General features: G+C 45.8%; 1 protein-coding gene across 1 annotated transcript; it reads left to right on the top strand.

Annotated features, from left to right (window-relative positions):
* Positions 1 to 1,419: 1,419 nt before the first annotated feature.
* On the top strand, positions 1,420 to 24,075 carry LOC139295763 (E3 ubiquitin-protein ligase RNF43). Its single transcript, XM_070918019.1, has 8 exons — positions 1,420 to 1,460; positions 20,522 to 20,596; positions 20,751 to 20,879; positions 21,129 to 21,230; positions 21,353 to 21,523; positions 21,618 to 21,720; positions 21,943 to 23,457; positions 24,050 to 24,075. Exons 2-8 carry the CDS (start codon positions 20,528 to 20,530, stop codon positions 24,073 to 24,075), a joined length of 2,115 nt encoding a protein of 704 aa, XP_070774120.1. The 5' UTR covers positions 1,420 to 1,460; positions 20,522 to 20,527.
* The last annotated feature ends 725 nt before the right edge of the window (positions 24,076 to 24,800 follow it).

Below are 24,800 nucleotides of genomic sequence, written 5' to 3'. Positions count from 1 at the left end.
CGGGGCAGAACCAGGCCGGGATGGGTTCTATGCAGGGCAGGGCAGGGCAGGGTGGGACCGCTCCGCTGGGGTGTGGGTGAGCGCAGGGACTGGGCGCTGCAGGGTGATCTGTGAGCTGTAACAAGGACTGATGTAGGAGCAGTGTGTTGGTGCCCTCATTGCTCTCATGTGAGCACATTAGTGATGCGTGGGGGCGTTTGAGGAGCAGTTTGCTCCCTCCTGGACTGCCGTGCAAGTCCTTGTACCCGTGACAGCATGTCTGTGACTTGCAAACACTGCTGCTATCCCTTGAGCTCTTAAATGCAGCCTTTCAGCAGCTACGAATTTCCTTCCTTTCAGAGGGGATCAAATGTTCCTACCAAAGAATATCTCTCGTTCTTTCAGTCCTCAAGGCTTTGAGTGGGAGTGAACATTGCCATCCATGTAATTGATTTCGTAGGGTGCCAAAGTTTTTCCTCTTGATATCAACTGGGTACGGTTTAGAAAGGAAACGCCTTAATTTAACACATAAAAGCTTCCGTCAAGAGCAACTGTCTCTCTCTAATGGTGTGAAAGCCAGCTTTAGTACATCAGTCGAGATCTTTCAAAAAACTTTTTTTTTTCTTTTTTTTTTTATTATTCTTGGTTTTGGTCCAATCTTTGATATCCTTAAGGTCACATACTGTCGGTTACATGTTGTGTTCTGGGTATATATATATATGTATAGATGTATGAGATTATATTCACAAAAGTACTGAACAGACAGATGTCAGTGCTATCTGCCTCTTCATTGTTACTGCTTTACCCCCACTCATCTTTATTCTTTCCTACAATTATTGTTTTAAAATCATAAAGCTAAACCTAATAATTAAAATAATTAAAATGTAATAGTGCACAAAACAGGAGGGAGTCTCCACCAAAGTACGTTCAACAATGTCACATATTTTGGTTTTTCTCCATCTATGAGCATATGTCTGGTACTTGTCCTTGATATTTACATTGTGATGTTTCACACCTGGTTTTAAGTTGTTCTCCATCTTTGTGTTAAAAATCAAAACTGTAGTTTTCACTCTTTCTTCTTTCATTTCATTTGTAGTCATTTCCGAAGAAAGTCTTATATATTTATATATATCATAATCTTTTGTCGTCATTGTATGAAAAATGTCAGTATTGTTTAGATATGACAAATCACTCTCGGAGAGAACATTATAAGTTATTCTTTTTTCTTTGTTTTCAGACTACAGCATTTTTTCGGGTGACACATCAGTGTGATAAGGTGGAAAGACTGTTCACGCCTCGAGGGCTCCAGTGCAGTCCTTTCCTGGTGTGAGATGATAACCTCTTTCTCTCTCCGTCATTCTTTGCAGTATCACCCTCTGTCTCTGTGCAACACAAGCGAGGATGAACGACAAGAGAGTGACTTCATCACCATTGTCAAACTGGAGCACAGGGTACCCCGCTGTCTGCCGCTGCTCGACAAGGTACAGATCACACACACACACACACGACATTGAATATGCTTCATGCATTTTTCCTCGATGAACCCTCTGAGAAACTCCCCTCTCTGTGACCCCTTCCCCTCTCAGACATGGCAGCAGACAGATAAACCATCTTGCCATCTTGTCATCTCTCCAGTACCTCTTCCGCTCTTGGATTTAAACTTTAAAGAGAAGATGGTTTTAGAGGGAATTATTTGGCAGGAGCTTAATGTTTTGTCCAGGACGGTGATCATTCAGAGTGAGGGCTTGGACAGGAGGGGGTGGGCTTAGCTCAGCGCTGCTATGTAGCAAGTGGCAGTGAGCCCTGGCTTTGGATGTAAGGCTTTCAAGCCCCAGCTGTCACTGGTCCGATCCCAGCCAGCCAGCCAGCCAGAACCAGACACTCGGTGCTCTCCATTTCTGCTCCCCTCTAATATGAAAGCAGCCAAAGCTCCATAGATTCCACCCACAATGGTTTAGATGTATGTGCAATGGAGTTGACCTAAATCTCCCTTGCATTTAAGTATTCTACCATACACACTGGCTGGCATATCCTAACTTTAAAGTAGTGTGATTTAAAACTGTTGCTATTTTTTTCCAGCGTTTTTCAAGTGGTGACAAATTAGCAGGCAGGAGTTAGGCGACTGCCTTTTTTTAGCCTGTGTTTTCTTTTCCCCTAATTTAAAGCCATGTTTAGGAGCTGCCCGCCGTGGCAACGATGTAGAGACATTCCCACACTTCCCCGCTCCTTTCTTCCTCCTCCTGTTGCTCCCTCAGTGGGAACCAAACCAAGCGGGCCAAAGGGGGGAACAGGGGTGTCACTCAAGGCTGACTCCAGAAAACAGTTTTGATTAAAGCCTTAATGGCAACACTATGTTGTCCCATAAACAAAACACAGTCTGTCCCTCATGCAAAAGTACCCTTGAACAAAAGGCTGTTGCTTCCGAGTGCTTTCTCCCTCCCTGCAGATCGCCTTTGAAATCAGCAGAAGTGAAGGGGGGGGGGGCTTTCTTGTTGTTTTGGTCGTCTGGAAAGTATGTGTTGCAATAAACTCCACTCCAGCCACCTGCATCCTTGCTTCCTTAGCGAGATTCAAAGCTTTTGGTCGTGGTGGATTTATTGGGGATTCATCATGCAGCTGTTGAGGAGTTTGCTCTCAGCCTTTTGAAGCGGATGAATAAGGAGGTTTGGGATGTGCGGTGCTGGGTCAGCCGTGGTCTGTTGGATGGGACTTGTTTACAGTTTAGTCTGACTGTAACCCGCCCCGCTGATCTATAGATACTCCAACGGCCGCAGAGGGTTCGTGTTGCACCACACACACTCAGAATAGACTGTAAACCAAACAAAGTGAAGCTCAAAACCTTGAAGGATAAGGTTTCATTGTTGTCCTTTGTTTTTATTTTGGTTTTTCGGAGGCTGCTATCCTCAGCGACATCATGAAGCAGGGAGATTCCTTTGCTGATGTGCAGTGATTTTTGTACTGTCTCTTTGTTTTAAACTGATCTCACAGCACCTCCGAAAGTTCAAGTTTATCTCTTAGGATGTCTCTGCTGCACTTCAAAACACTATTTTGACTTAATCTGATTGAGAGGAAAATATCAAACATGTCAAACACTTTCTCCAGGTACCCTTAATAAGAAGTTGTGCCTAAGGCCTCTAACCGTCGCCCTCTCCTGGTACACTGGCACTACTGGCCACCTCTCACCCACATCCACATATTTGTATGAAATGAGCAGCTTTCTTCAGTGAAACTTTAATAATCCTACAGTGCTGTACCTTTTACAAGAATATTATTCATCACACACAAATAGAACTCCCTAAAGAGATATTATTGTAACATAAAATAAAGTAAAATAAAATGTGACAACATATGGGGACTAATATATTACACTTTTCGTAAAGGACTTTTAAAGGAACACTATAGTGATTTTCTAAATTACACATTTTCTCTAAATGAACACATTTGATATTAGGCTGGGTGTTTTTTTCCCCCCAAAACCTACATAGTAGTTAATAGTGATGTGCTCCCTTTTTAAGTCACCAGAGTGATGGTGCTCGATTGTACTCACATGGCTTATAAGTAAACTTTAAAATAAGTTAACTACAAAAATCTAAAATCAGAAGTGTCCAAAAAGTGTCCAGTATATGTTTGAACAGTTATTTCCTACTGATCTCCGTCTCAGATACAGCTCGCTCTGTGCAATTGCCTGAATCAAAACCCTCCACCGCTCCAGTGGTTTTGCATCATTACACAACACAACACAAGCAGAGGCCACGCCGGGCTTCCTCTGCCAGCATGTTGTGCTAGACGTGATCCGTCTGCCTTCCACTAGCCAGCTTGGCTTTTCTGTTTACACCAAAGCCCTGGAAAGGTTCTCAAGCTAAGTCACAGACCAACACATGACTCAACCAGAAGAGGCATCACAGCGATGCCAGGAGGGCAACTCTAAACTCCGCATCAGGCTTACTTTGTCCTGAAGAAATACTGTAATCTGTGCTTTTTCATAAAACACAGAGCTGACTCTCTCCCACTCAGACCGTAGCGCTGTGAAACACCATCAGTAAGAATCCTTGCTTTAGTGAAAACAGCTCTTACAGTGAGTCTTTGGCCCGTGTCTGAACTTGTTGACTCTCACAGAAAGCCGTGCTTATTGATTCTGCTCCTCTCAGATGAAAAGGCTTTTGGCCTGATTGTGCAGTAATCCTGTTTTCTTTAACTAGGGTGTTCACGTGCCTGTGTGTGTGTGTGTGTGCACTGTACTGTATGTATGTGTGTTATTGGATCACATTACTTCAAGTGTGCCTTCCCAAATTATTCTCAAGCCATCAGAAAGGTTGCTACTTTGTGAGGAGGCAGGCTCGGAGATCCACAGACAGCATCAGTCACAGGGACACTGATGCTGCATGTCTAGTATCCATAATGCCATTACAGTATAGGACTGTCAAATTGAATATGATACCATCGTATATTAACTGTAAAGCAAGGTGGCTGGTAGCATCCATCGAACCCTAAAGGTGTTAGTCTTTCTCAAAATGAAGACCAGGTTAGCTGCTTGGAATGTCTCCTGATGAAGTCCTGCTTCCTTCATGAAGGTTATCATTTTCCGTTTTTGCAGAGAAGATTGCAAAGAGAGGTGTTCCTGTTGTTTAGCCTACCCTCATTGATGTGAATGGGGTGGACAAAATAATATAAACACCTACAGCTCAACAGCTCCTCAAAACTACATCCTCCAAAAGGTTCACACAGTGGAATCAACACAACATCCAACAATCTAATAAACTGGCAGCTGAGTGTGTATATATGCATATATATGGAGCCCCGAAAGTCAGTAACAGGTTATCAGACAGGTCATACACACACACACACACACACTCCCACCCTAGACCAATCCCTTCCCAGGGAATACAAGAGTTTATTTATCATTTGATTTACCATTTAATTCGTACCAGAGTTAGCTTAAAGCTCAGCTTCATCTGCATGTCATTATCATATACATAAAGGAAATGGCAAATGTTTAGTGGACAAATTAGGGAATAGAGAAATAATTAAGCTTTAAAAAAAAAAAGATAAACTAAGGAGTGGAAAATTAATATTATATATCATAAATTGAAGATTAATAAAACACGTTTTAATTTGTTTCAACAACTTCTTGGAGATAACATATATATATACACACACACACACACACACACACACACACACATACACGTTAGTCAGTGGAGGGGTTTTTCTACTGTAGCTATAGAATGAGTAACTAAAGAATGAACAATATATATACCTTGTCCAGCACAAGTCATGAAGACTAGTCCAAATGGTCAAATCTGTCTTCTAGTGTGGCCTAAACTTTCAGACCAGGAAGAGTCCCAGTGACAGGAAGTGGATGAAAACAAGGGAAGCCCATTGACAGAGGAATAAGTCATGGCCCTCATGACAATGTTTTCGCCTTCTCGTGTCTGATTGTCTGTAGGGGGTGACGCTGACCTCAGGCCATTCCTGCCTGCTGTTTTTTTCGCAAAGACAGGGGCTGGAAATGCAATGGCAGCTGCCTTTTGGCTTCTTTTCCCTCGGTAGCCGAGTCCAACGTCTCCAGTTCATCAGAGACGAGTCGGGGAGGAGGAACACGGGAACATCTGGAAAAGGGGGGATATATCAGCTTTTGAGAGTAAATGCAAAAAGCAGCAGGTACACAATGGACATTTTGGCTAGTATGAAATGCATCAGTGTTAGCAGACTTCTGGGTTTCGCTTTGATTTCTCTCCCAAGAAAATTCATTATTTGCCAGACGGTTGCACGGTTGTCTTCAAAGGGATAAACAATGACTTTCTGTTCCTTTCTTCTGTTAGTCAAAGCTCTAACTTTTGCCATCCTGGCCACGCTTCGCTAATAGACCGACTCGGACCATGCACCTCTCAAAGCATTGCGTGCACCTTCAATTATTCTTTTCAATCATTTGCATATACAAAACACACACACACACACACACACACACACAGCACTATATTCTTACAGTAACTGTAAATCACTGCATAAAGAGTTTGAAAAGCACGTGTTGACTTGGCTTTCGGTGCCTTTTCAGATATTTCCTCCCTTTGGCGCTGTATATGTCATTCCTTGCCTCTTAAGAAACAACAAGACTAACTGACCACGTTCCTCCGCTTTGTGCCTGTTTGACCCTGACGACACGGTTTTCCCTCCCATTTCCTCTGTTGCTAAAGTTAGGCGCTGTCTTAGCTCACCATATCAATGTGGAGATAACTCCGTAGGAAGTACTTAGCTTTGAGTCCAGCAGCCTAATGACTGCCTTCTTTTCAGTCAGTCCACTGATTGTTGGTCTTACGGTACCCATGATGTCATCCGTAGTTTGATTAGCTGTCTCTGAGGATTGCCTCTGATTTATTTTGTCTTTTATTTTGAGATAAATGAGGTTGTGACTGTGGAGGTATTTTCCTGAGCCAGTGTCCTCTGTCTCTTGTTCCTTTCATGATGATGCAGAAGGCCGAACAATGGGCACCTTTGTCAGACCGTTCCCTCATCCACCATCCTGCACAAGCAGAATCACGACCCCCCCCGGCATACAGTGTTAACATCAGCTGCAGTCTCCTTTCTTCCTGTGGCGTTGGGACGGAGTTAGTGCTGGTGATAATAGTGGTATGCATTTGTGTGTACATGTGTCCACACACGTGTGTGTGTGTGTGTGTGTGTGTGTGTGTGTGTGTGTGTGTAGTAAAAGACAAACACATTTCAAGTTAAACCTGGTGTGTACAGTAAGTCTATATATGGTTATTAACACAAAGTCACTCAGACACTCATTTTTGGTCTGTGCTCTCCTGCTTGTAGAATCCATCAAGAAATACTCAAGTGAAGTGCAGCGATGATCTCAGGCTCAGTAAAATATTGTCAAGTCAACCTGGAACAAAGTTTGAGAGTGAAAATCAGTTGTGATTGATGTACATGAAGTATCTGCTGTTAGAAGTCCAAGGACAGGAAAACCGTCATAAGTCTTCTGTTGTCGTCACACCAACAGGAGAGCACATTCCTGTGGGGCTCAGCCAAAGCATATTTTAGACAAGGAAGAGCCCTGAGACACAACGATGTCATTCAAATTCCAGCCACCAAAATGAACCTTGGGTTGCTGCCTATTGACCTCGGCTTGTCTTGGAGGCCTTGAACACAATTTCAGGATGATTTGCTGCCCATTAGGTGCAGATGGTTCCTCCCTTTACCCTCTGACTGCCTAGTTATCTGAGGGGAACCTGGTTCCCGCTGAGGTCACTAGCCATGATGGGATCTGAGGACGGGGGGCCAGGCAATAACTATACTGTACGGCAGTGTGCTTTTAACACAAGCTCCGTGCAATCATGGGGGGGGGGGGGGTTGTGAGCATAGGAACAAGCCTTCTTCGCTGGGGGAGACCTTTCATGTCGAGAGCTTGGCTTTGTGAGTGGCTCAAACAATGAGAGGAATACTTCAGGTTTCCCTCCTCAATGGGAAAGTGCATTCCTCTTTTTGTCACCACTTCAAAAACAAGTGGTGTGCTTTGAATTTCGCAGTCATGTGTGGTTTTCGGAGCGGTGGTTTTGGTGACCTTAGTGAGGCAAAAAATAAAATAAATCTCAGGGGATGGATGGAATTTGGTCTTCCAGTCTCGCCATGGGGCTTGGTGAGATATTTTTGACCTTTGGAGCGACGAGGTGGAAGAGGAATTGGAGGTTAAATCAACTTCATGTCATCTATCCATCACACGCCATATTTCACCACCGATGAGATTTTGGAGGAAGGGTGCATCTCAACGCTGTATTCCTACATTCACGAAACAACACTTACAGGCCCAAAGCCGCTGTAAACACAGGCGTAAGGGAGCAAGCATGTCTCTTATTTTACCGATGATCAATCACACACAGTTCAACGTTCAGGTGACCAGGAGCATTTGAACTGCAGGTCTTGGAAGTTTAACGGGATCACGACACAGTGAGACTCCGAGGTTAGACAGGCCTACAGGTCACAGCTTAGCAGATGTCACCTTGACCTGCCAGCTCAGTTCAGCGCTGTCATCACTCCTACCAACAATGTGTGAGTGATTTGCAGAGGGTCTGCTTCTCTGCTGCCCTCTCTCCACTCATCCTGTCGCCTTAAAGAGGCGGAAAATACTCCGGCCTAAAGGTGTGCGCGCTGCTCCTGCGGCATCTGTCGGGATATCTTCAGCGTAACGCACCACCAGCTGTGGCCGCAGCCCTCGCTCGGTAGCTCGCCCGGTGCCAGCGTTGCTAAGCTAAACATTGGCTCTGAGCTGATGGCATGGCAAACTGCCCCCCCCCCCCCCCCCCCCCCACACACACACACACACACACACACACACACACACGTACATCAAATCTGGAGGATGCGTTGTTTGCTTTGAGAGGTGGCGTGTTCAGATGCTGGCTCTCTTTGCCCAGCGATTAGCAGCTTGTTGCTCCCCCTTTCTCACTTTTCCGTTCTTCCCTTTTTCTCACCCCTCACTGAAATGACTGTGAACTGGACGTGCATAGTTACTGCAGGCATGTTGAGAGAACACAGTCTTCTCTGATTCTGCAGTCCAATTTGAACTTGTCAACAGCATCACCGCAAAACTTTTATACACAAACAGTGAGATGTCTTCAGTGCCGCTCGGTGGGAAGTACCTCTCCAAAATAGAAGCTGCTGGAATATCACCTGCATGTGTATATGTGTGGATTGCAAAATATGTCCTTCTTAACAAGTTCCGGCTAATATTTGTCCAGAGTCTTATTTTTCTTATGAAAAGCTGTTTCCAATGCAGTTTCACTTGTTCCACAAATTTCACACGGAAAAATAGGCAGATACTCTACCACACTGTTAAACATCATACAGGAATTTAGTGGAATCCACTAATCTTTTGTAATTGACTTAGTGTAACTATATGCTTTATTAATTTCTATTTAATTCAACCAAAAAGTTCTAGTTTAAAAAACTGATAGTGCAACATGAAAAACAAGTGTTTATCGGGCAAATAACCCTTGAACTTAACTCATTTACACAGAAAACAGGAAATGATCTCAGCTGTTGGACACACTTGTAAGCAATAATACTGATTTAAAGACGAATGAAGCCAGACCACTTCTTCCCTGGAAGAGAAAGGAAAGAGTATCTTCTTTCACAAGAAACTGTGTATTTGTGATTGAGCACACACATCCAAACATGCATAAACACTGTACTTTGTCAATGTTAGTGTCTGTGCACGCTAGGCTGCTTATCTGCCCCCCGAGGGCGAGCATGCCGCCCTCTTGCAGGGCTGCTACCGGTATTCGAGAATGCAAAGTGTTTGCGTCTCAAGGCGTTCATATTAGGGCGGCACATCTCTCACTTGTCACTTCAAAGGGAGTGTGCGGGGGTCAGGGTTTCATCAGGCTGTCGTCGGTGCTCGGCGCAGACGATCGGAGAAAAATGCCGCCTTAAAAATAGAACGCCGTGTCATGCTCATAAAGACAGACGGAGCCCAGATGATGCCATCCTGTGCCAAATGGCTGTTATTAAAATGCCTCCATCCCAACCGGTCGGGAGACACCTTCAGACGGCTGCACAGAGTTGGAACAGATGAGAACAGTTTGAGATTTCGTCACAGAGATGTTTATGCAGTTCCTTATCGGAGGAGGAGATGGAGTAGGAGTTCATTCTTCGTCCTCACTCGGCCTGCAGAGCTGAAGATGTTTTTCCACACGGGAAAAGCAAATAGGATCACATGATGAGTGCTTAATGGCCCTGCAGTTACAACTGTACTATATCACTGCCTCTCCCTGATGAATGAGGCGTTCATAGGGCAGTAACTTATTATTACTGCATTATTAGTCCTTTGATCTTCCAGCAGCTTGAACCCTGGAGTTTTTTCGAGGGGTGGCTTGTCAAAATAGCTTTGCAGATGGGATCGGGCCCGGTCTTGCCCCGGCTATGGGGAGAGGAGGCCTGGAGGTGTACAGAGGCACCAGTGTGCAGGAAAACCTGAGTACAGAGGCATCACACTGCAGTCTCATGGACCTTTGGTTCCTAGTGTTTGAATGGATCAAAGAAATGATTATTATCTTATATTTGTAATGAATCTGTTGTAGTCTCGTGTTGGTTCGCCAGGTGCCTGCTGTAGGTTTGGTTGAAAAAGAGAAAGCCCAGTGTTGTCTCACAGACTGCATCCACAGTGGAGCCCTGCTCACGATAAAACAGGAGATGTCGTTCTCGGCCAGGACATTCCTCTGTTAATGACAAAGGCGACTGGGGAGGCTCATGGTGAAACATGAAGAGGGAGAGGAGAAGGGAAAAGAAAGCAGGAGAGAGTCAGAGAGGTGGAGAGGTGAATAGGTTGATTGAGAGGAGTGGCAGGCAGGGCCAGAGGGCAACCCACACCGGCCCTGTCTGTCTAGTGCTTCAAGGTCAGGTCTACCAGGTCAGAAGCAGGACTGCTGTTGACAGGAAAATTTGTTGCTTTGATTGTACTCTTTCACGTCTGCCTCCTCCCTCTCTGTAGTCGCCAAGTCCCTCTCCGCCGCTCACATTCCCCCCTGTTTACCTACCTAATTCTCCCTCCACCCTCTCATCCTCCATCGGTTTCGTCTGGCACATCCCAGTTCTCATTGTGCAGGCTGAGCCGCTGGCCCTCTTTAAGATCTGCATTAGAATGTTGTTTTTATATAGCAGCAAGCGGAGGCATGTGGAGTCTCTTTTGAACCGCTCAGCAAACAGATGGAGGTTTTTCACGCTGCCTTTATGAGATTAAGTGAAACATTCCCATAAAAAAAAAAAAGAGACATTTCCCCGTGTCCCTTCACCCTCGGCTGTCTCACTCTCTCTCTCTCTGTCTTGCCCTTCTTTTTCTTTCTGTATTCCTCTCTGTCTCTTTTACTTTCTCTCCCTTTTTTCTTTTCTTTTTTTTTTCTGGCTCGCCTCAGGCTTGGGCAAGGGCACGCTGCTGCTGAAAGTGAAGTGGAAAGTAGACAGCTTTGTGTTACCAATAACTACTTCCCCAGGCAAGCAAGCGAGCACCAAGCATCTCCCAGAGTTTAGAGCAAACCAGCAAACAGGTCTTGTGAGTCCGACACTGCAGGCGGAGGGAGTGAGTTCTTGTTTCTCCTCTGCAGTATGAACCTGTTTAACTCTGACTCAGGTAGGTTTGTGCCAAGTGCCCCCCCCCTACCACCCCCCACCCCCTCTGCTCTGGCTTTTAACAGGGGTTTGACAAAACAGATTCACAGGGCAGACAGTGTGGCTCTACAGTATGTAATTCACTAGAAGACAATGAGACTATTTAGACTCAGATTTACAAGGGGTAAATGGTTAATTTGGAGTTTTGTGATTTGTTTTTTTTTTATATTGACCCACATTTTATAAGAGAGGTGTTTTTGGAGGCCAGATGATATTCAGAAAGTCAAACCCTGTACATGTGAGCTATCCTGACTTACCCACTAACCCCTTTTTGGAGGTGAGTAAACATCAGATATTAAGTCGGCGGTCGGTCCACCACTAGCGCCATCAAGAGGTCCTCATTTGTATTTTTGAGTATTAGCTATTGGATGGATTGCCATGAAATTTGGTACAGACATTTATGTTCCCCTCAGGATGAATCGTAATAAATTTGGTGGTTAATCAACTTAAGTAACGTAAGTACCAGTAAGTACATTTACTCTGGACTTTTACGAACTCTGAATACTTCTTCCACCACTGGCAATACATTTCTCACATGCCTTTTCCGTTGCTACAACAATCATTTGACCCACTGTAAGATAATAAAAACTAAATATGTGTCGTTCTAATATATTTTTAATATTAACTGGGGATGTAGAAGCCTCGAGGTGAGAACCAGTCGCTATAAAATCTGTTTTTTCGCTGCTTGTAAATAGCTACCATAAATCACAAAGATGTGGTGGGTCTTATTTTCATAAACAAACGTCCCTTTGACTTCACTGAAATGTGATTTGCATTGGTCTGCAGCAGTAAAAGTCTAATACCACAGAATGTAAAGTGCATTATTTGTGGGGGGGGTTTTAAATCAAACAAAGCGATGCAATTTTTTCAAAACTTTATTTGTGTCTAGGTTTACCTCATTTACAGACAGCGTGTGTGTTCAGTTGTCACTGTGTTGGTTGTGTGTGTGTGTGTGTGTGTGTTTGCTCTGCAGAAAGACACGGCTTACTGCACGGCCTGTTCCAAGAATGAATTCCTGGAGGCTTACAAGAGCTGTTGAATGAGATGGAGGGCTCAGGGCAGGAATGATGGGAGGGAAGGAGAGGAGGGAGGCTGCTCTACACTGTAGGAGGGTTGTCAGGCTCTCACTTACAGGCCTGATTAAATAACAGGATGCTTTATGAAAACAAGAACATTATCTGCCTCTTAAAAGGCCGGGAAAGGCCCTCTAATTGGCTTCCCCTGAGTCTCTGTGTTGCCGCCCGTCGGTGAGAGAAAAAAAACCCTGTGCCGTGCCCTCGCCACAAACTGAGAGAAATTATGCAGGACACTTTCTCTCCCTCCTCTAGTTATACTTTCGTCACTGCTATAGGAATGTATCAACATACCGATACCAAGCCGAAGAAAAGGGTGTCTTTTTCCACTCAAAAGGAGGATTATTCCTCCCTGAATCTCTTGATTGAGTGCAATACAAACAATAAAGAGATAGCGGCTCCTCCTCTCGGATTGGACGGTTTCTCATGTGGTGAGGTTTTAAAAAAGGCCCTCTCGATGTTTGGAGAAGTGAGAGGAAAGCGTCAGAGGTGGGGTTTGGTATGTTTGTGTTGCCCGTGAGATCAGAAGAGTCCATACATCCCGGGATCCAACTCTCCCTCTTTACATCTCCTTCCCGGGCCATGCAACCGAGGTGGTTTACGTAATCATACATAAAGTATATCATGATAGTTACAGCTGTAATTCATTTTAGAAGTATTTCATATGCAGTTTTTTTTAGTGCAGCAGTGGTCAGTGTTATATACACCGCTGGACTGAAAATGTCAAAAATATATTATTGTTCTCTGTCATACACTGTAGCTGTACACCTTATTGCCAGAGGTGAACACAGCGAATCACACACACACACACACACACCACTACTTGACTTTGGTGTTTTCAAATGTATCCATGCTTACAATGCCACTCAAAACAGAGCTGTCCAATTAGAAGCAGATTTCCCCTGCTTTCAGTGTTTATGCTAAGCTAAGCTTACCCTACCATCTCCTTGCTCCTAGCTTCATATGTAGCACACAGACACGAGAGTCGTATCGACCTTCTCTTTTTACACTCGTCAAGAAAAAGTGTCAATGAATAAGTGTATTTCCCCTTTAAGGGGCAGCCCAGCTTGTGGAGACTGCTAGCGAGGCTTTTAAACTTAAAAACCGGGCACTGGGCTCGTTGGGTTTCAACAGTGAAATGGGAGGTCACATGGTGGCGTGTGTGCGATGGAGTCGGGCCTCTCGGCTCCATCATCGCGGCTGTCACTGGCAGCCACATCAGTCTCATCTGCCCCCCGGGCCGCGGGCGCTCGCTGCCCCGGCTCTTTGATGTTTCGAGGATGTGTTTAGCAAGCGATAGTGTATCAGATGACATTGGTCTTTCTCTGTCACCTTGTGCTTTGCATTTCAAATCCGTGTCACAGTGTAGCCAGGGCCTGCTAACGAGAGGGGGGGGGGGGGGGGGGGGGGGGGGGCGAGAGACAAGGGAAGTGCAGAGAGAAAGAGCGAGGGCGGGCTGAGCTTCAATACTGTGGGTTCTCTAAATGACCTCTCGTACCTCCAGACAGGCAGATCAGGTTCATAACTTTTTCCAGTGTCTCTCTCCTCTGCACGAGAAAGGTGGCCAAGCCCAGGTTCTGGATTTAGTATTTCTCTGTGTGTGTGTGTGTGTGTGTGTACGTGTGTGTGTGTGTGTGTGTGTGTGTGTGTGTGTGTGTACGTGTGTGCCAGGATGAATGGGAAGTAGGAGGAGGAGGAGTGTGTGTGATTCAGGCCCACCCCCTCAGGCTCAATACTTTTCCTGAGAGTAGAATCTGCTCACCTGCCCTGACATGCCTGCCCCCCACCCCCACCCCCCCTTCATACATTACTCGCCCCCCTCCAGCAGGCCCACATCAAAGTACCCCTGTGAGTAATGGATACCCAGCCGGGCCACACCCTTCCCTCCTCCAACCAACTCAACTGCGAGCACCCAGCAATCACACAGCACACACACATACATACAGCAATTATTCACACACAATTAGACTTACAGCTTCAAAGCTAGGTAAACAACATTTAGAGTGAAGCTGTATAGGTCTGGTTATTTTTTATGTCATTTACCTATTTAACTATTTCAACGTAAGTGTAGCAGGAAAGATCAAAAAAGAAGTAGAAGGAATCTATATTTGTAGATATTAATTCTGAAATCCACAACTGGGAAAAGTGGTAATAGCTCTTTGCAAGGCTGTTAGAAGTCATTATTTGACCAAAAAAAAGTAATGCCACAAACTCATTTGAGTATTAGAAATCAACATTTTCCTCAGGTTAAAATGATGAGAACATTCCCTCCAGTCGCCAGCTTAACGTGCACTATGTGGCGTGAGTGGGACGTTTTGATTCCTAAATAAATACATCAATGCAGCTGATCTAGTTGCGTTTATTTTTGGAACATTTTCAGTTGAGCGAATGCAAGGTCGGCTGCTGTGCAGTGATTATTTTTATTATTGCCATGCTCGTTGCGTGGCTCTATAGATGTCAGTCAGTCCACCGCGTTGGTTCAGACTTAAATATCTCAGGATTGCATTTAAATTTTAAACAGACGTTCATGGTCCCCAGACGAGGAGTCCTGCTGACTTCAGTGATCCCCTGGCTGTCTGTGAGGGTCGAGTAATGCTTTACAACAAATCGGATGCCCAGTTAAACACAATCTCCGTAACATCAACGCAGACTGCACCTGTTTCCAATGCCACTTTACCCCCCCCCACTATTATCACCGCCAGCCCTCGCCCCCGTCTGCTCCTCATTTAGCCATGCGGCGGGTCTCAGTGCCTCAGTAATGGTTCCAGTGTGCCGGGCCGGTCAGGAGAAATGACAGAGCAGAGAGTCGGCCTCAGACCTGTAAGGCCCAGAGCTCTGTACTCTGTCATTAGACACTTTAATGCAGCAGCACCACAGCCTGCTCGCCTCACTCCTCTCCCTCCCTCCCCCTCCCTCCTCCTCTTTTTTTCTTCCACCTCTTTCACTCTCACTCCTTATTCCCACACATATTATTCCATGGTATAATTTACTCACGCACTGAATGATGTGGACAGTCACGCTGGGAAAAGACAAGTTAGTTTGAGTCAAACAGAGTCTGGTGGCATGTTTTAAAGTGGCAGGAAGGTTTTATCAGAGACAAGGTTTATGGCAGAGTGGGCGGCGGTGTGTGTGTAATTAATGGTAATAAAGATTTTCACTATAAGGACAACCGTGCTCACTAATTAGCTTAAGCTGAGGTTGAAATGTCTTACTTGCTGGTTGCACTGATAAAAATGTCTGTCCTTACATAGTCATTAAGTCATAGTTTGAAAAAAAAAAAAAAAAAAGACTAAAGAATTGGCTTGTGAAATGATTTAATCTGGTGCCAATTCAAAACAACACTTGTTGTTGGGCTCTGTTCTGCCTTGTTCTGTCTTGTTTTGCTCTGAAACTGTTTTCTAGAAAATTCCTGAAACAGGGGGGAATGTCAGCGACTTCTGGAAAGAAAGGCAAATTATCTCACTCTCACTCATTGGCAGATTTATTCCCTGTTACTGGCGTATGAAAAAAAGACGCGGATGGCTCACTGTGAGAATAAGTGACTCGCTCAGACAGATATGTTGTTGCTGTGCGCTCTCGGCTGCAGATGACTGACGTTAAACATCTTGCTTGCTGCCCCGTTAATGCACCGACTTAAATAAAATCTGCTTTCAAAAGTCAAAGGTTATGACGCTACTGGGTCACACTTGGACTCTGAATATAGTTCTGTAATCATAGATGTTCAACTAATATAGCAGATGTTTCTCCATGGCAAGACTGAATGTGTGTCTGTGTGTAATATTCCCATTATTGCCCTCTCCTTTTTCTCTCCGTTACGTCGGAGCATGGCTGCAGATGAAGGGAACCGGATTGAACTGGCCTGGCTGTGCCATCCACACCACATTAAACCCATGACAAACACTGAGACGTTAATAGGCAAAGGATCTTGTCAGGCGACGGAAAATCCTTGGCACGTCCCGCATGTGAAATAAAGACATCAGAGCAGCGTAGTTTGTTTCTGCCCCGTTGAGAACACGCTGTGATGCCAGGCCTAGGCTCACAGACCGCCCATCGCCAAGGATGTAAACAAACAGCACTGGCTGGCCCCCGAGCAGGCCACCCAATGCTGGAGAGAGCAGATCACAGGCTCTAGATCTGGTGTTTGTGCAAGAGGAGCTGTGGTTAATACTGCAGTTAGCCGAGTGCCGCTCGTAGTAAGATGGAACATTGATTCCTCATTGTTTGTTTGTGTGACTCATTTTCTCCTGTCAGCTTCAGCAGGGGTTACTTTTTAAAGCCATTTACAGATGTGCAGAATTTGTATGTGATTATAGCAGCTTTTAAATGATTCCGAGTCACCAGCATTATCTCATGTTTCAAACATGAGATGATGCTGGTGCAGGATATGTGATGTTTTCAGACAATCAATCTCAGTGTGCTGCTTTCTCACAGAGGATTGGGGGGGGATTTAATCAATAAATGAGAGTGACAGTCGGGTCTGATGACTACAAGTTTGAAAATGAGGGAAAAGAATCTGAGGGTGTGGAAAGAGGTGAGCTTACCAGACCTCTGCAGCCCACTCCTCATCTCTGCTTGAAGCTAACGGCTTAACGCACACAAATGACAGTTGGAGGTGATACTGAGCTTGAGGAAAGAAATGTATTGAATTCTCTTCCTGCTTCCTTCTTGTGAAATTTAATTGGCAGTGGCACTCCGCAAGTCGCAGTCGGTGGCATTAATTTCCTCTTTGCCCAAAATGATGAACTACATTTATTTCTTGTGTACAAACGACAACAACAGCATACAGTATTTGTATTTAGTTGTTTCTGTTCCGCTGCTCACCACAGCTGAATGAATGATGAGACTGGAAGTGACGGGTTGTCTGTGTTGAATGCCTGCTTGTGAACCTGTGTGACCTCGCGGCGCCTCTCTCTGGCTCTGCGCCCTCAGGTGTGTTTATGTTTGCGACGGCATGCTTTGGCAGAAAGCTCTACGCTACCCGCCGCTTCTCTTCACCCGCCCCCCGTTGGAAAGAACTCCACTCTGCTCAACAAAACACGGCAAAAACTTCGCCCATGTTTGCCCACACCCTCCATCAAAACCCTGCTAGTTTGTCACTGATGACGTCTCCACTGTGTAACTCTGTGAACCACAGTTATTTCTGATGCTGCAAATTGTTTTCACTCAAATGCCAAATAGTGTTTGATCACATGTGTCACCTCCTGAGGATGGATATTTCCCAAACCACAGTGATGTCTGTTTCAGTTCCGGCCATAGCAAACGTGGAGATGATGAAAACCTCGTACCGGCTGCGCTCTTCATTGCACCATTGAAGGTTAAATATATCTCCTATTAATCATGTAATGAGATCTCTCAGGCCTCTTCCGGGTCTGTGTCTCAGCAGAGACGTATGGCTGGGCGACCACTCTGTGGTGTCACTACTGCTAATACTGAGATGTAATAAGACCACAGCAGTCACTGGAGAAATATATTAGAATATATATTCTTGAACTGTTGGAGACTATTTGAAACTTCTCAACTGCTGTTGTCTGTCTTTGTGTGTGTGTGTGTGTGTGTGTGTGTGTGTTGGACCACAAGAGCAGGCTTCCCTGCATTTATTGCCACGATTAGAGGACATTTGGGCTCAGTGCCCCGTGGGGAACTTTTGAACCCCAGGTAAAGCAAATTCCCACATGTCAAGGATCCAGATTTTTTTTTTTTTCTTTCTCCTCCTATTTGACCGCACCCCATTTAGGCCCATGCACGTACTACAATTACTGTTCTGATGAAACAGGGGAAAGGCTGTGGCACCAGAGCTGGAAGCCAGATCAAAGGGGATACTTTTTATTTGACCTCTGTCTGACCGTCAGTACTATGGCCTTTGAATACCATCAGCGGTTCTGTGGGACAATGTCGCTAACTCTCAACTACATGCTTCAATGTGCACAAAAACACACACACATACATGTTGTATGCACACGCACAGATGGACATTGAGTGTGCGCGGTGCTTTTAATTCGTGTTCGGCATGTGCTTTGAGGAAATAAGTGTAGGAGCGGTGCGCTTCTGACCTTTTGTGCACACAAAGGAAGCGTCTGTTTCTTCCTTGTCATTCATTGACTTTCTCTTTCTGAAGTATAAAAAAAGTGATCAATGCGGCTTCTCCACAAAAGAAATTTCTCATTAACTTGATTAATGGATCAGCTGAGTGATGCTTCTACCTGAATGTCCTTTGTAAATGTGTGTGTGTGTGTGTGTGTGTGTGTGTGTGTGTGAGTGTGTGTGTGTGTGTGTGTGTGTGTGTGTGTGTGTGTGTGTGTGTGTGTGTGTGTGTGTATGTGTGTGTGTGCGCCCTGGGCTGCAAGCAGTAGGCAAGAAATCACTGTTTAGTGTTGCGTTTGACCCGGGTGATTAGGTGTTTAAACTTGTGTCTCCTCCTCATTAAGCGTTGGCAGATGCCAGACGCTTGAGAGCATGTGATGAGATATTGATGAAAAGGCGGCAGTTTGTTTTCTCGCCGTCTTCTGGTGATGCTCGCAAAGGCATTTCTGGGCTTTTGCAGAGCGCGCCGCTGACAAAAACAACATGCAGAGCCAACGCGGAAGAGTCTGCACACAGAGCAGGCGCCTGATACACAAGACCACTTCAGGCCAACCCAGACCCTGTCATGGAGGGTTGACTACAGCTTGTACAAATGACAATATCACCTTATTCTTAATGTGTGTTAAAGATGTTAGCGACTCAGACACACACTAAGTCATGTTAAACTCATAGGCCTCATCATTTCAATACACTGATGGCTTTTGCTGCTACAGCTTTACTTGGTCTGGTATGACCAGCAGCTTGTGGTGGCTAATGTTTTGTTGACTTAAGGTTTGATAGATATTGCTATGTGACTGACATTATTGAGTTAGTCCACTAACCACTGAGCCTCTGACTCTGTGACTCTTGTGCTATTGTTTCTCTATGTTTTAACATTTACCTCTAGCCTGTAATTGTCACTTGTGCTGAGTTTTTGTTAAGCAAAAGTTACAGAGGATCTCTTTAAAGCCACTTTAATGAATGTTTTTATAATATATATGTATGTATATATATATATATATATATATATATATATATATATATTTAGAATTATCACCCGACTCAGCAGTTCCTCACAGCTCTACAGAACTTTACAATGTCTTTCAGATTATTGGGGTTTTTTTTTTCTGGCCTGCAACTTTACTGTTTTGGTTCACTCTCACCGCTGTCATAGCATTAATTCACGCAGCAGGCAGCTGTTTACAGTAAAAAAAAAAAGCTAAAAACAAAAATCACTGTACACTACCTTCTCAGACAGAAGACAGACACAGTTAGTGACTAAACCCTTACGTTGGCAGAGAGGTCAGAGCGGGCGGTATATTGTCCAAGTGCAGTAAGGCACACTCATACAGTTAGGTGTAGCACCCAACAGCACCCTCATATCTCAAAATATCCTTATATCTCATATTTGCCCCAAGCTCACTGTTGATATTCTGAAATGTAACACAGATGGGAGGACATTGGGGGATTTAGCAATGCTGTTAGGTGCTGTAATAAAACTAGGGACTGTGTATGTAAGTTAATGAAGCAAATTGTGCCCTACTGCCCTCATCCAGCTGATGCCTTGTGTTGGTCACTGTATCAGTGAGCACGTCTCGTCAGTAACTGGTCATAAGTTGACTGATGTGCCACCATGCTTGTTCAGACTACCTTTCTTTTTAAATACTCTTAGCTTTAGAATTTCAGACAGTAAAATGACATAATGAAACAAATAGAGGGCGAGACCTGCAGCACATTCTCAGAGACTAGTTTGAATACAAAATTACCCTTATTTGCATGTTAGGCTGATGCCCCACTCAGCCTAACACCTTTTGCACTCAATCAAATAATCCCCCAATGTTTCCTTTGGCTACACTCTCCAGCATTACACAGAGGTTTAGATCAGGCAGCAGATTCGTGCTGTGGCCTCCAGATTCCTGCTAACACACTTTGTAGTCAGTGTGTGGCTTCCAGAGTCAGGTGGAGAAGTGGCAGGAGGAGCTGAACTTTGGTCTGTGTTGTGAGGTCTGAGTCTCAGTGCATGACTGCCACCTAGTGATGGGTGAAGACACGAAATGGACTGATATGGTCTTCTGTATTCACATGAGCTGTTGCTTGGCTGACAAGCTTTCCTACTGAATATGTAGTCTGCGTCCATTATTCAGATCACACGAGTATAAGGTTGTCCTAAACGTGTCCTGGTTTGACACATGGCTGTCTGTATGTGTTGTTTCTAACTGCAGTCTCTCCTGTGTTGTCTCCGTCAGGCTCGCATGGCACTGGATAAAGGAGCTCAGGCCGTTATCTTTGATGTCAGTGACGATGCCAATGCTGCTGCTGAGGTGAGTGTGCAGGCACCACTGCAGACTCAGTTACAATGAAATATGTGAGATGAAAAAGCACACAGGATTGTCTAACTCATATTTCTGTGTCTTTCTCTTCCTGCTTTGGGTACCATCCTGTTTGCACAACACACACACACACACACACACACAGCTGCGAGAAACAGACTCCCTTCCCCGTCCAGTCGTGCTGGTGGAGGCGGAGGATGCTGAGGAGTTGATGGGTTTGGTCAACAAGAACGAGGAGGCCAAAGTTTATATCATGTGGGAGCAGCCTAGATGGGTAAGTACTGAAATACATACACACACACACACACACACACACTTGACTTTCCTTTCATTGGCTGGAAGAAGAGGAACCCCCAGCTGAGAGGCCACTCTCGCATTTTTGGCCATGCCTCGTCCATATGAATTTCTTACAGGAATTTCTTGTTTCTTTGAGAAATTCATATTTAAGTTTAAGATATCTTAGAGTCGTTTATGAAATAATATAAATATTTGCTGTCTTCTCCATCTTCTTTTCCCTCCTCAGCCACATTATGATATGGGTATCCTGCTCACCATCGTCCTCGCTATTCTGACCATTGTCCTAATCTTCACTTTCCGCTACAAGTGCAAGTCCAACAGAACCTGGGTGAGTGAAAGCAACAACGTTGGTAGAAGTGTAACGCTTACAGAGACAGGGGTGCCAGTGGATCGTCTTCAGTTTGGAGTTCTTCTAAGGGCTTTTCTAACCCTCACTTCTTGTGCCTGCAGGACTCTGTCCATCAGCAGACCATGCGGGCCATTAGTCGATTAGAGACCAAAACCTACAGCTCCCAGGGCTGCTCAGGCTCTCAGCGCCACCGTGCGGCCTGGGGGTCAGCCAGCAGCTCTAACTCGAGCCCCGTCTGTGCTATCTGCCTGGAGGAGTTCCAGGACGGGCAGGTAAGAGGAAAGAGAGCGAGGAACATACTGTATCTGTAGAGTTAACTGTCCTTGTCAGCTATTTATCCTCAAATCTGTCCATTTTTTATCCCAGCATTTGAGGATAATCTCCTGCGCTCATGAGTTCCACAAAGACTGCGTCGACCCCTGGCTGCTCCAACACCGCACCTGCCCCCTCTGCATGCACAACATCATGGGTGAGGAAAAGCATTTTTACAGTTAAGTTTTGCTAAAGGAGGTGCCCATTAGACTGAAGAAATTCAAACTGCACGAATCTGTCTTTTTTTTTTCTACTTCAACATATTAAGATTGTTAGGAAGTTTAGTTTCGAGTGCTCTATAAGTAGAAGTTACTGTTACTGTTAGGTTATTACAACGCTGTGGTATTCTGTGTATTCTGACTGCTGCTGTGGTCCACAGGGACGGAGCGGCAGCCCCAGAGGAACAGACTCCAGCAGAGTCCAGAGCAAAGCCAGGGTTTCCTGCACGCTCAGCCTTACAGCAGCCCACGTAACCACCCCTTCCCCCAGCATGCCATCCCCTTCTCTATGAGGCCCCACTACCCCCGCGGGCCCTCTGGACCCTATCCCTCTCTGGGCCACTACACTGGCTCCTCTCCCAGAGACACCCAAACACTACGTTTCCTCACCAGCAGGCCGCTTGGCTCCGGCTGTGGGTACCACCTTCCTGCTGAGGGTCCCGGGAGGCCCCACAGGATTGGAGGTAACTGCAGGACTTCCACCCACCACTACACCCCCCGTCGGTCCTGCCACAACTATCGCTCGTCCTGTCTGGCCCAGCGCAGCGCGTCCAGCTCAAGACTGCACCACACCGCCTCCGTCACACCGCAGCCCCGCGGAGCGCCAGCTCATAGCCGGCAGGACGAGGGCAGCTGCTCAGGTGGCAGCTACCACACAGAACGTAGCGGATACTTGGCTGATGGGCCAGCAAGTGACTCCAGCTCAGGGCCGTGCCATGGCTCCTCCAGTGACTCAGTCCTCAACTGTACTGACGTGTCCCTGCAGGGGGTTTATGGTAGCTGGTCCACCTTCCGTAGCTCTCTGAGTAGTGACTACGATCCGTTTGTGTATTATGGGCCAGGTTCTGGGCGCGGCCCCCGCAGGAATAGCCTGGAGGCATGTGCCCAGGCGCGGCCCAGATCTCTGGATTCTGTGGTGAATAAAGCCAGCTGTCCCGAAGAACAGCCGCAGACTGTGTTCAGCCACATCCACTACCACCGCCACAGACACCACCACTATGAGGAGGGGGAGCACAGCCAGGGTCCGAGCAGAGGCTCTGACGAGGAGCAGGGGGCCGCTGCTGCTGCAGCTGCAGCTGCACCTGCTGCCCTTGTTCTGGACAAAGACTCACCTGTGTGCCCTCCTAAGCACAGCCCCTGCCAGTGCCCAAAGCCAGACCCCACAGATCGTCGCAGTCCGGGGATAGAGTGTCAGGACCATGACCCCAGCAGCCCTATAGGACCTGCTGTGCTGGTGTCTCCAATTCCCTTACAGCTTCAACCCCACTGCTGCCACCAGGGACACGGACACCCTCCCGCTCCTCTTGGGCGAGTGGGTGGCTGTGTGCTTGATGGCCCCTCGGTTCGCTTCCACCAGAGCCTAGATCTGCAGGATGACCGTAGCATCCACATCCACTACGGCCAGGGCCCGGGTTTCTGCTGCTCTCCTCCTGAGCTGCACCCTGCCTTGCTCCCTGTGCCCCTCATTCTGGACTCTGGAGGTATGGAGGACTGGCCTTGCTGTGCTGGGGCCCATGTTGTGTGGCAAAAGCAGGTGCAGCAGGCCCGCTCAGAGCCTCAGCTCCTGGGGCCTGGGACATCTGTGGACAGGCCACCATGCAGGTTCCACCACGGCCCTGCTGCTGACCGCAACACAGACATTTGTTTGTACTGCCAAACATTACACCACAATCAGGGTGGGTGTCTCAACTGTTTATCTTTAATAACACCACCAGCAGTTTTGGTCTCAAAGGATCATTCCAGGTTTATTTTCGTAGTTTTGGCCTCCATTTCTAATGGTTGTGATAATGCAAAGTCACTGGTAAGTTGTGGGAACACGGCAACATCACTAGGAGGGCAAGAAACACGAGCAGCCAGATGATCTGAGAGATAAACAAGCCAACACTTTATTTGGAGGTTAAACTGAAGGTGAGTGCGCCTGAAATGAGTTACGGTAACTACGGCAAGTACAGAAGGTCAAAGTCAGTCTGTGGTGGATGTTTACAATGGACAGTTTGGGTAAAAAATGAGTTTGACTAACCTGGGGCTGTTTACGACCTGTATGTTCAGCTGACTGCTTGCGTTTCTTGACCCGTCTGACTTTTGAGTGATGTTGCCATGTACTCAGATCTCAGTGTGTTTATTACCAATAGGAGTGATGGAGAAAATACACAAATACGGACATGAGCCCTGGAAACAAACACTGGAATGATCCTTTTAGACCTGCATAACATTCTTTGTTTTTTGTTGTATTTTGAAGGTGACTTGAGCTGTTTCTTGTGTCCACAGGATCAGAAGAGGAGTCTGGTGTGTGAGAACTTGTTGCATCCCCATTATCACGCTGCTACACAGGAGCCAGAATGGACAAGCCTCTCATTGGCTACCGCTCTCATGTCTTCCACATAATTCCACCAGCAATGCCTTCGTTCAGACGCTTCCCCAGCTTCCCCCAAGATTCAACGCTCACATGCTGAAATGCTCTTTCAGCCGAGTTAGATTGAGTAAGCTCCGTTGTTATTAAAAGTGAAATTATTGTGGTTAAATCATGCTAAAATTGAAAGAGTAATGCCGAACCCTTCATTATCTTGTATATCAAAATATATTGAATGATTTAAATGTTTGGAGACGGGGAGTTGCTGGGGAAACGACTAAAACGCCACAAAGGACGGGAAAGTGTTTTTCTGTGTTTCTCCTTGTCAGTTATAGGAAGAAAATGAATTACCAACATGATACCACAAGTTCCCATGCTCCTTAGTGACAACTAACGAATGATCCTTGCTTAGTGGGTGTTGAGCCCTCGTGAAGTGAGACTCCATCTCTGCATCGCTCACTCTATTACAAAAGAACTTGATTTATCTTAGAGGTACTTACTTTCACTTGCGTCTTCCTTCGCTGAGTCCAGCCTCAGCTGAGAGAAGCTTCTCTCTCCAGCCTACCTCAGCTCAGATTTCTTAACATGCCTCACACAGGGGGTCTTTAAAGGTACTGCTGTAGTGATTTTGTTTTTTTTGTTTTTTTGTCACAATCATGTAGCGACCAT

Source organism: Enoplosus armatus, chromosome 13 (assembly GCF_043641665.1).
Source record: "Enoplosus armatus isolate fEnoArm2 chromosome 13, fEnoArm2.hap1, whole genome shotgun sequence".
NCBI classification, from domain to species: Eukaryota; Metazoa; Chordata; class Actinopteri; order Centrarchiformes; family Enoplosidae; genus Enoplosus; species Enoplosus armatus.
Note: the sequence above shows the minus strand (reverse complement) of the source record. Positions and strands in the feature narration are given on the sequence as shown.

Bases quoted from the DNA above. Each gene is read 5' to 3' on its own strand.
- LOC139295763 (XM_070918019.1), top strand. From the start codon at position 20,528: ATGGCACTGGATAAAGGAGCTCAGGCCGTTATCTTTGATGTCAGTGAC. The intron at 20,597-20,750 runs GTGAGTGTGCAG...ACACACACACAG, and splicing joins ATGCCAATGCTGCTGCTGAG to CTGCGAGAAACAGACTCCCT. The intron at 21,524-21,617 runs GTAAGAGGAAAG...TTTTTATCCCAG, and splicing joins AGGAGTTCCAGGACGGGCAG to CATTTGAGGATAATCTCCTG.